Source organism: Aricia agestis, chromosome 13 (assembly GCF_905147365.1).
Source record: "Aricia agestis chromosome 13, ilAriAges1.1, whole genome shotgun sequence".
NCBI lineage: Eukaryota > Metazoa > Arthropoda > Insecta > Lepidoptera > Lycaenidae > Aricia > Aricia agestis.
Window position 1 is genome coordinate 7333792 of NC_056418.1, and position 12282 is coordinate 7346073.

The 12282-nt window shown below is 34.9% G+C and overlaps 1 protein-coding gene across 1 annotated transcript in view; it reads right to left on the reverse strand.

Annotated features, from left to right (window-relative positions):
* The window catches only part of LOC121733371 (G protein-coupled receptor kinase 1), an 89477-nt gene that overhangs the window by 75693 nt on the left and 1502 nt on the right, over window positions 1-12282 (reverse strand). Inside the window, exon 2 of the mRNA XM_042123595.1 lies at window positions 8625-8701. Within this exon, the coding sequence (XP_041979529.1) occupies window positions 8625-8701 (77 nt within the window). The remainder of the gene's footprint in view (window positions 1-8624; window positions 8702-12282) is intronic.

Here is a 12282-nt window from a genome sequence, read left to right on the forward strand (position 1 = left end):
TTTGTACCACTTCCGTGTTTAAAAAATTACAGTTAATGGAATCAGGCATTACTTTGCGGAAATCCATAGTTTAAATTTAGTTTGTTATTATTTTTAGCAATATTCCGCGAAAACAAATTATAACAAATGACGTTTCACGTTTCAAATAAAAAATTATAACAAATGACGTTTCACGTTTCATGACGCAGTTATTTACGAGTTTAGGTCAATCGGCCTAGTACGATAATTGATGTAAGTACGTAAATATTATCAATATTAGTAGCCAATTTGATGGCACAAATTGTTGTGATTAACATTCGTGTTGGCATTACTATAATGACAACTTGGGCGATTTAAGTAAATTGGATGTGTTTAGGTTTAGGCAAATGTCATCCACATGCAAAACCAGTAACTTTATGGATTCATCTTTTTAAGTTTCTCGATTTTACAGCAGTGCAGGAATTACCAGTTCATGCAAAAAACCTCCGACGGTCATGTACATGCTACGGTCTATCGGAGAGGTCCTACTGTGCAGGAATGCCGGCGCAGGTAGACCGGAACGCAGTGCAGTTTTTTGAGCCTGCGCAGGCGACTAGCGCAAAATCGAAAACCAATTATTATTTCTTGTGACACCTGCGCAGGCATAACTGCACAGGTTAACCTGTCTCCGGTAGACCGTAGCGTAGAGCGAAATGTGTATGGGTATAGTGTTATAGACCTATGCTGTTCTTTAAGCCTGCGCAGGCTACCGGCGCAAAATCGAAAACCAATTCTTTCGTGTGACACCTGCGCCGGTGCACAGGTGGACCTCTCCGGTAGACCGTAGCGTGTATGACAGCCATTAGAAAAAAAACTCTTTCTTTGACAGTCTTGCTAAACGTGCAGTCGTAATCCCTTCTCATCGGGGTAATAAAGTATTTCTCGTTACGTACCGACAGGCCTGTTTCAACTCGAGTCCCAGTAGCGCCGATAAATTTATTTACTAGCACGGAGTGGAGCAGTAAAGTCCTCAGCACAAATATCGACTATCACTAATACTCCACGATATTGTCTGTAGCGACCTCATTACTTTTTATCGTAGCGAAATGTAAATCGGAATCGTAGCGAAATGTAAAAAAAGTAGCTGTCCGGTGTGCAAAAAAAGGGGAAGACCAGTGCAAAATATATTTAAAGCTTTTATTTTCAGGCAAACCGCATTAAAGATATATTTTAGAAAGTTCGATTTCCAAAACTGAGTCACGAGTGTCGACTATCACAACACAACAGCTTGTGCTGGTAACGAACATAAAAACAAATGTATAAAATACTCAAAATTCGCTTGACGTCACCGTCTTTGTAGCCAGTGCTCGAATTGAAGAAAAAATCCGTTATAAAGAGGCACTCGAGTACCGCTCAAACAGTTCAGGGGCATGGAATTTTACTTATTTTTGTTGGCAGGGAGAAAGCGACAAAGTAAGGTAATAATCGCTTTTAAGTCACACACTAGCTATTTGACCGAGCTTCGCTCGGTATTCGATAAAACACGAATAAAATGACATTTTCTAAAAATTATTCCTAGCTAGATCGATTTATCGCCCCCGAAACCCCCTATATACTAAATTTCATGAAAATCGTTGGAGCCGATTCCGAGATTCCAATTATATACATAATATATACAAGAATTGCTCGTTTAAAGATATAAGATATTAGTCTTTTTCACGAAAGAAGTCCCATAGACGCGGCGCTGTAGTCGTATTATAAGATCATGCTAGCATTATTTTTAGGCATTAGAACAAATTAAATCTGCTATTCTCTTTCACAAAAGTCATTAACTACGAGTATAATATTTTCTCGGGTAACACTTTTTCCAACTCTAGGGGTTGTAGAGAAAAATTTAGTTTAATTAGTTCCACTATTTGCCGCTTCTTTCGTGAAATGCACTCTATCTATAATATAGTTAGAAGGTATTGTCAGAATCGTTCTTTATTATATTTACTAGAGATCGCCCAATGGTCGAAATTCGACCGGACTACTACCTATATTTTGTAAAAAAATATTGACTTTATCATATTTTTTTCAACTCTTGTCTCTGGGACTCGGCTGATCTCAGACTGGTCGTGTAAGCATTGTCTAATAGTATCTCAGATTCAATAAAAAAAAACTATAATCCATTTTCAATTTGTCACCTTGTTGTCAACAGACTTCAACCATAAATAAAAGAGTATAATTCGTATGTATAGGCTTCTCACTCAAAAATCTGTCATTTTTCCTAGTGTGTGTGTTGTAGTGTGTGTAATGTTTTATTTGTTAAAAAAAATATGATAAAAGCATAATTTCAAAATAATATTAGCTCCATGCACTCCTTCACCATATAAACTATAACTGTGCAAAATTTCATTCACCTACGTTTCCCCATTTTTCGTCATAAGGGATACGAAGTTTTTGGCTCACGTTGTGTCCCCACGTCAGATAAAAATAGCTTATTTTCGTAGCTCTCCCCAATATTGCCCGTCTAGAATGTCACACGTGTGACTTTAGGGGAGGGGGCCAGGCCCCCCTCATTGTTTATTTCCAAACCAACTAGCAACAGACTAGTTATAGCCACGATTAAACTACCATGGTCTTAACCAGACCAGTAGCTTAGACCCTTTCAAAAAAAAAAAAAAAAAAAAAAAATGGCTCACGTATTAATATATAGATTATAAATAATTGAGACTCAGAGTCTAGAATGTCAGTTTAAAAAAAATTATAATCTCAAAGTAGTAAATCTTAGCATGGAGAGCGTCCCGACGCAAGCCTGGCGTGTTACATGTTGGTGATGACTGATGATCAAAACGAAACAAAGTCAGAAAAATGCTTTACCCATACACATCCCGTCGGAAATCCGACGTCGCGTCGACTCGTGTAATATAAAGTTTTAAACATTCGGATCTAAGACAGTAGGCATCGTGATTGATCGAGAATACTACCGTATTGACTCAACGATACGCCAATTTCCTTTTTCGTCCGCGTGAGTTGTTGTTCACATCAACACAGGTTGTTCGCTTTGTCCTAGAGGTCTAAATCCCAATGCTATTAACTCGCCAATTGAAGGTTTGCATCACTGTCGCTAACTTGCTACCTTGCTTGAATGCATTTCCGTAAAGACCAAGAGCGAGCTAACTTAGCTAGTATAGAATTTGGAACCTTCGGTACGAGGGCTGCTATTTATGTATCCGGAACTGGCTACTTACAAGAACAATATTTAAAAAGTAATTACAACATTTGAAAATAGAACTCTTTGGTTGAAGAATACATTTTGTTTCATGTGACTGTCAATTATTTTTCCATTGTGGCGTCATTTTGAAAATTGCGTGTCTTCATTTGCCATGGATTTAACGCGTGAACATTTTCGTGCAATGATTTACTACGATTTTCGGCGTGGGCTAAATCAACAACAGTGCTTTATTCAACTCACCGCAACTTTTGGAGATGAAGCACCATCAAAAACCACTGTTTATCACTGGTACAGTGAGTTTAATCGTGGGCGGTCTATGCTCACGGATGAAAATAAAGAAGGTCGCCCAAAAACAGCTGTTGTCCCACAAAATATAGATGCTGTGCGGGAACTAATAATGCGTGATCGTCATGTTACATATCGCGAGATAGAGGCGTCCTTAGGCATAAGTATGACGAGCATACATAAGATATTACACGAACATTTGGCTGTAAAAAAAATATGTTCGCGTTGGATTCCGCACAACTTGACAATCGATCAAAAACGGGCTCATGTCGATTGGTGCAAAAAAATGATAAAAAAATACAACCGTGGTACGTCAAAAGCCGTTTATAATATCTACACAGGTGATGAATCTTGGATCTATGCATATGACCCCGAAACTAAACAACAGTCAACGGTGTGGGTGTTCCAAGATGAGCCGAAACCAACAAAAGTTACTCGTGCAAAAAGTACTTTGAAGCAAATGGTCGCCTGTTTTTTTGTAATTAATGGACATGTGGCTACAGTGCCATTAGAGAATCGTAAAACGGTTAATTCTGAATGGTATACGACCATTTGTTTACCAGAAGTCTTTGAAGAAATAAGAAAGGACAACCGACAACGCAGAATCATATTACATCACGACAATGCTAGCTGTCACACCTCAGCTGAAACAACTCAGTTTTTGGAGGGTCAAAAGATCGAATTGACTGGTCATCCGCCGTACAGCCCTGATTTGGCACCTAACGATTTCTTTTTATTTCCATACGCGAAGAACAAATTACGTGGTCAACGTTTTTCGAGCCGCGAAGAGGCTGTTGATGCGTTCAAAATGCACGTTTTGGAGATACCTCAATCAGAATGGAAAAGGTGCTATGAAAATTGGTTCCAGCGTATGCAAAAGTGTGTCGATCATCGCGGCGAATATTTTGAAAAGCAATAAAACCATATTAAATGATATATGTTTGTTTCTTTTTTTAATTCCGGATACATAAATAGCAGCCCTCGTACGTCCTAATGGAGCTAACAAAGATTTGACGCTGGAAGGTTTTGTAGCGACTGCCGACTACGTCATGACTACTGACAATAAATTTATTAACAAACTAAATTACTACAAACAGTTTATATTACACCAAATGTTGCTTTTTCCTTTTAAGATAAGTAAAAATATTAAGTTTACAAATCATCCATTTTGAAGTTGTAGTTACTTCAAATTTCAATAGGTTATGAAATAAATTTAGCTCATAAACCTACGAATAATAAAATAAACCTTTGACTTCGACTGAAGGTGGTGACGTATTTGGCCAAAAATGGACCTATGGACTCTAATCAGCTCAAAATTCAAATGAATAAACACCACTCAGGATATTAAACGCGAGACCACATCCTTTACACTTAATAAAAATTAATTACTATTTTATCTCCACATCGAAATTTTAATTAAACTAGCTGTCCCGGTGAACTTCGTGTCACTTTAAAACCTTCCCTGGATTTCTACGAATATTTTAAGACTAAAATCAGCCCAATCCGTTCAGCCGTTTTCGAGCTTTAGCGCGACTAACACATTTGGAAATCCATTTTTATATATAAGAAGAAGAAGATAAGAAGAAGATAATGTCGAAAACCGCAACCGTTAGGTACACAATTTCAAAACATAACGTAGACGTATTAAAAATAGGTCGGACGTCAGAATAATGATTATAAATCAACGTTAGAAGCATATCCCACAATGGGCATTGTCCAAAAAAAAAATCACATGTACTTTTTATATTTTTTTTTCGTTAAAATAATGTATTTTAAGAATATAAATTAAATAATTTTGAAATTCATTGGCTAGATTTTTCTTAATAATTTTTAGTTTCGCTGTGACGTCATCATCGGCCGTCAATTGACCTCTGCAAATGTTTTAAATTTCCTTTCAATCTTATTTATAATGGCTGGTTCGTCAAATGCAAGTTCTCATTATGTGAAAGCTGATACGAGAAGCTTACCAAAAGTTCGAAACGTAATGTTGGTCGAATTTATTGCTAATGTAACGCCATTGAAGGTCAAACAAAGGTTAAACGTATTTATTCAAAAATATAAGTAACTAATGGGTATTTTTTTCGTTTATATACAGAAAAACGATCACTGACCTTATTCCTCGAAATGTTTTTGTAATGAGCAAAATTAAAAAAAATGGACAATCCACATTGGAGACCTATGTTTTCAAATGTCCTAAAGTTTTTCTAACTGGCATTAGCCCACCAAACGTTCCGACCGCTAGAAGTCTAAGCCATGATTGACAGCGGTGACCACGAAAGCCTATTGACATCAGGGATTTCAAGTTAAAAGTGACTGGGTCTAACCGAAATTAATCGAAAGAATATAGGCGCATTTCAATTTTCGAGTCCTATTTCGGTGCGGACCTTCGGTAAACACTGCAGCTCCGGTATAAAAATTGGAATGGACCGGCTGAGCTATTTTAACAAGCTTATGAAGCAATTTCCCCGTCCACTGCACATGCCAGCATTAACTATTGCCTTTCGATCTACGACCTTAATAAGATTCTGTGCTCCAGATATTGATTGCTGAGATCTATTCCATAATTACTCAAGAGGACACATGGGATTTAGTGTATTTAAGTTTTTCATCATCTTGGAAAGCAGTCCATAATGGGGATCCCGCCAAGCCAGAATATCGAATTTAATGTTTTTGTTTGTATAATTATACTGGTCAATGCCTAAAAACTAATAGCTGTTTCTGTAAGAACTTTGTACCCTGATCATATGTGTCTATAGTTTTTATTATTCGTAGGTTTCTAAGTCTTTCTATCAGCTCAGGTTTTTAAGATATTTCATTCCAAAGTTTGAGAAATCTCGAATTTTAGTCTATTTCGGAATCACTTTACAACTATTGAAATAATTTATTTTCATGAGTTTTGATAAAATATGTTTAGTAAATTTACAGTACATCTATTAATTAGATCTCAATTTAAATTGCATATTATTTTTTTTATTAAAATATGAGAGTTGAAAACTAAAATTTCTTTTTTCATACAAAAATTGTTAGTCCACATAGTATGAGCTAGTTAATGCATTTTAAAAGCTGTCATAACATTTGCATCGGGAAAATTAGCCATAACTCATTGAAACAAGTTACATTCTCAATAAGAAGTGTCTCCCTCTGGTATACATTTATCAAAACTAATAAAAATGAATACTTTCAACTGCAATGTGATTCTGAAATAGACTAAAATGCGAGATTTTTTAAACTTTGGAATGAACAATCTTAAAAATCTGAGCTGATAGAAAGAAAACTTCTTAGAAACATAATATATCGTGCACACAAAACTCATATAGAAACTGCTATTAGTTTGCAGGCAGCAACATTTTTTTTCGATTTTGTTGACCTGTGTTATATTATAATATACGTGAAATGTACCACGCTCCTGTATTATTACAACTGTGAACACTCAACACATATCTTATATATTTAAACGAGCAATTCTTGTATATAATAATAATAATAATCTTTATTTAAAACATTTAGCATCTGTTACAATGTGTAGTTATAATATGACCTAGAAGTACAATACAGTTGTATATGAACTTACGAAAACAATAAATAATAGATTTTACACCATATTATATAACTTTGGCGCCTGCACTAGGCTGAGCCTGTCCTGCAGATCACCAATATATTTTCCTTCTTTTAGACATATAGTTTAGTTAAGATTTAAATTAAAAAAACAGGTATAATATTTGAAGAACAAATAAAAGAGCCTCTGGCTACTCATTTTTATATATATAATTGGAATCTCGGAATCGGCTCCAACGATTTTCATGAAATTTAGTATATAGGGGGTTTCGGGGACGATAAATCGATCTAGCTAGGAATCATTTCTAGAAAATGTCATTTTCATCGGATACCGAGCAAAGCTCGGTCAAACAGCTAGTTATTATCTATTACAACTGAGGACAGTACATCTCAACAGGTCTTCCGTTATGTTCAGTGTTTGAACTTTGAAGGAATGATTTGGATTATGAAAATATTTTAAAAAATTGTCCCTTTACTATTTCTTTTTTTGTGTAGGCCAAACTCATTTCTACGGTAATGCCACCATCTTCATACAAGACTGCGCCGTACGGCTGGTATCAAACGCACGCACGCACACATCAACGTGACTTTAGATAGCTTGATTCTTCAATACAAAGCCTGTAGCCATCACCAGACACCTTTAATTAACGTCAACTCAGTCACGGCTAGGCAAACCACCCTCAGGCCTTATTTCTGGCCAACCGCTGGCTGACGTTCCAAACGTTAATACTTAATAGTGATAACTGATAAAGTTTGCCTTTATGCAGGTGGACCACGAGGCGTAAGCACTAAGCGAGGAGCTACTCCGGGGCTATGCAAATTACGTTTTCGGCAACTGTGTGTAGACTGTTGCAGTAACGAGTTTCATTAATTTGTGGTTACGATCCCTTTACGAATTGATGTGTGATGTGGCCTGTGAGCCTTATTCCCCATTTTTCTCACAACACACCTTTGACCGATTTTTTTCCGAAACATTTATGCCTGTTTTCACCAACCGCCTCGTAACGCTAAGTGGTCCTCTAGCGGCCATTAAGGATACATATCCTTCAAGATTTCACGAATTTTTGTGTGGACATGTTCGTCCTTAGGGCGTAAGAACTTTTGCAAAATATAACTTTTTTTTAATGTGTTTGTTTCAAGAGATATTTGACCCGCAAAGATCGCTAGGGAACACGTTAGGAGACTGTTGGTGAAAACAGGCATCAAAGTTTCTGAACTCTGTATATATTTTTGGAAAGTATGATTGTATTGCAAGAATTTGACAATATTTGATAAGCCAACTGTACAGGTCTTGGCCGTGAAGTTAAGTCAAGGTTTAAATATATATACTAAGTATCTCCATATCCAATTTCAGAAATATCGGTTCAGCGGTTTGGGCGTAAAGAGTCAACAGACAGATGGACAAATACACTTTCGCATTTATAATATTAGCATGGATCATGAGTTCTCTATCAGATTCCAGACTTATGAAAGTGTCAACTTTAAAATCTGAGTTAACCCAGATCATTATTTCCATGTTAAAATTTAGTAAGTACTGAATATTGCATATTTTTTTATTCCGACTTGTTCTGTAATGTAAATATAACATATTTTGTAACAAATTGCTTACCTAAGACTTGATTAAATATTTTATCAAAATTTACTTCATTCTTCTTCTCCATGTATTTGTGCATGACGCTCCGTACACTGAAACAATTAAAATATATGTATGCATTTCTTATTATGACAAAGAGGCAGAAATTGGCAGACTTATAATTCGGCTGCCTGTCTCAAAACCTATTAAGGGCCAACAACGTACAGGAGAGCTGCGCATAAACATAATATAGTTCAGTACTGGATAGTGCAATTACTTAGTATTGATGCTTTAAAAATAAATCTACTTCTAAATGAATTTTTAACGCTAGTGTTTTTGTATTCGCTAGGGACCTAGACCGTAGGTAAGGAAGTTAATGCAATAAAACGGTTTTTCTAAAAAGTGTCCCTTACTAGGTTTTGAAATAAGGCACTCAAATTATTACAACACAGCTGCAAACAGCATAATATTGTAATTGATGGTTATTGATGGTATTAAAATTCTTGAAATGTAGTAATTTAATACCCCAGCAGGCTAAGCATAGCGACAATAGAAGTGTGAAGAATAAAAATACTGACAGATGTAAGGGATACATTAAAGATTTCCTTTGTCAATCTATCACTCTTTTACCTCTGTAGATAGAAACCCTTTCCATGGCATTCTATTAATTAATATGTCTCATGATTGGAAATTAAATATTTTGTTGTTTGCAGCTATATAATAGGGTTACTTATGCCAGTCTGAATTAAAGAATAATGGGGAAAATTTGTAGAAATTGGGACAACCGTCTAATAGCAACATGTTGCTTTTAAAAACGATAGGATTTTTTGGACAGCAGAATCAATTGTTATGAACTTTTTGGGACAGAAGGAAGATGATATAATATAATATTAGGGTACATAATTTTTATATATAAAAGGTAAACTACTAATCTCTGAACCGAAGTATATTTAAATAGGAATTTAAGTGGCAGATATAGCAATTGTTATACAAAGCAACTTAGGTTTCTTAAATCATCATTATGATTATCATCAGCTTGTAATAGCTAAAACAGACCAATCAGTTTAATGTATAATATATTAAAAATCAATTTTTATAATTGAACCATTACAGTTATTAATTGTATTAGCACATTTTTAATTTTACCTAAGCTATGGTGCATATATTTAAATATAGAATAAATTATACTCACATAATATCATACTTATTTTCTATCTAGTCTGTTTAGTTAAGTACCCTCACAGAAGTCTACTGTTCTGATTTTAAGCAAATGGGGTGCCAATAGATTAGTTATTGTGCTATGGGCGACATAGGCTACATTTTTTTTCAACACTTGGTATTTTATGTAGTCAAGACTCAGGTTTTTTTTTTAAACTTATAACTTGTTAAAAACAAGCTCCATGTTGCCTTTTCCAATCTGTAGTACTGTATCGTAAGGTAATAAATAATAATAATTTAAAGTAAATACAGAAGTCTGTCACATACAATTGAAAACTCTTTGTCAATTGAGTACAATATTGTAATACAATACTAAAATAAATAAATAAAATAAAATAAAATAGCCCTTTATTCTGTGTTTACAAGTTTTCTTTACAAGTTTTTTGGTTTAATTGTTCACATCAAAATATATAATCAGTGTTCAAAAGTTTGATTTATTACATTTAACACAGTGTGCCTCTCAGCATAGGCCTCCTTCAATGACTTTAACTATTTTAATTATTTTGGAAGCTGTCTCCAGTTTGTGTTTTAAATTCTCTTGTAAGTAAGATAATATGTGTACGTCAAAAATTGTCACAGGCTGTCAGGCCTGTGACAATTTTTGATTGTAGAAGGATTGCTAAGTTCCAAGTTTAGTATTTCTAGTATGTCAGTGATTCCTACAAATACTATAATATTCTAAAGAGTTCTAATGTTCAAAGTTTTAATTTGGAGACTTTTGCATCTTTTCTGCATCTTTTCTTGTTCGTTGAAGGGTGATGGTCTGACGTCTCACGGGGACCAGCCGGATTGAGACCTTTTCTCTTAGTATTTAAAAACATATTTGGTTGCTATTGTTTGCTTCCGGAGGCGACATTTGTTCTTGCGCAGTTCATGTTTTGAAATGCGTTAGTTTTATTTATTTTTGTAGCTGTGTTGCTGCTGCCAGATTGGTTTAGATTTTTTGATGGTGTTTTTGATGGGGATTCTGGTTTACCCGTGGCTTTATTATGAGTTTAACATATTTAATTATAGCTACATTTCCTTTCTCGTTTTCTTCTTTCTGTCTGCTTTTCAGTTCTTTTCTCGTTTTCAAAACTTCAGGTGGGTAATCCTCAGTGGCGTAAGTAGGTGTTATAAATTTCTTGTTATTTTGTAGAATGTCGTATTTTCTCCATTCCAGTGTAAGTCTTATAAGGATAGGTCTAGTTTTGTTGATGTTCTTATTGCCCAGTCTATGGACTTCGCTGATTTCCCATTTGTCAAAGCTGGTGATGTCTGCTTGTTCTGCCATTGTATTTAAGACTTCTAACACTAAGTCCAGTAAGTCTGTTCTTTTTTGTTCTTTCTCTTCGATCCTGTGAAGTATGATATTATTCTTTCTATTGCTTTTCTCTAGGTGTCGAACTTTCTGTTTTAACATGTTCACTTCTTCTTGGAGTTTCTTTTTTTCTTCGAAGAAAGGTTTCAATTTTTCATCAATCGTAAGTGCCATAGATGTAGCAAAATTTTCCGTCAGAATTGTTGTTTGCCGTTTAAACTCGTTGCTGCTTAATTTCCTTTATCGTTTCGTTCATCTTTACGCCGATATCTTTTATAAAATCTTCCATTTGTTTTTCCATGTTTACCGTATCACCTTTAGGTTGTCAATTTGACGTATGAAAACGTTGGCGCTTTGTAGGTAGCTATATACACTGTGTAACAAAAATAAGTGATAATACTTTAGGGTGTGTACGTGTTCCTTGTAGAGAGTTCACTGTGAAAGTAGCAGCGCTGAAAGACAAAAAATTTTTTTCACTTTTGTATGGGCAAGGACCCGAGCGTCACGAGTTTCCCCATACAAAAGTGAAAAAATTTTTTGGTCTTTCAGCGCTGCTACTTTCACAGTAAACTCTCTATAAGGAACACATACACACCCTAAAGTATTATCACTTATTTTTGTTACACCTTGTATGTATACGTATATATGCTTTCGTTATTTCACTGTTTTATGCTCGAAATCACACAAGAATAGTTAAAACTTATGGCTTATCCTTTTCACGGGTTCTTGCACTGCACTTTGGTTTATAGTCCTTGTGGTTAACAGCGGTATTTTCACAGAAATTAGTTTAAATCCCGCACTGAAGTTACGACACGATGTTACTTGATTTATACAATACTACCATAATACATATTTATTAGATAGATTAATACAATACTACCTGTACTCAATTGAGAAAGAGTTTTCAATTGTATGTGACAGACATTTATTTGTTATAAGTACCTTTTTTTAATAATACTTTTTGTTACTCTGTGAATGGTGTGGGTTAGAATAGAATAGAAAATACTTTGTTCAGTACAACTTTAAACTAAACTTAAAACACAATGAAGGAAAACTATGTCCAAGTAATGTACAGTGTGTAATTTTTGTAATTGTTTCTAATTTAACCTTTCAACCCCCATATATCATGGTTGAATCGGAAACAACAGAATAAAATATAATTTCCAAGAATCCACA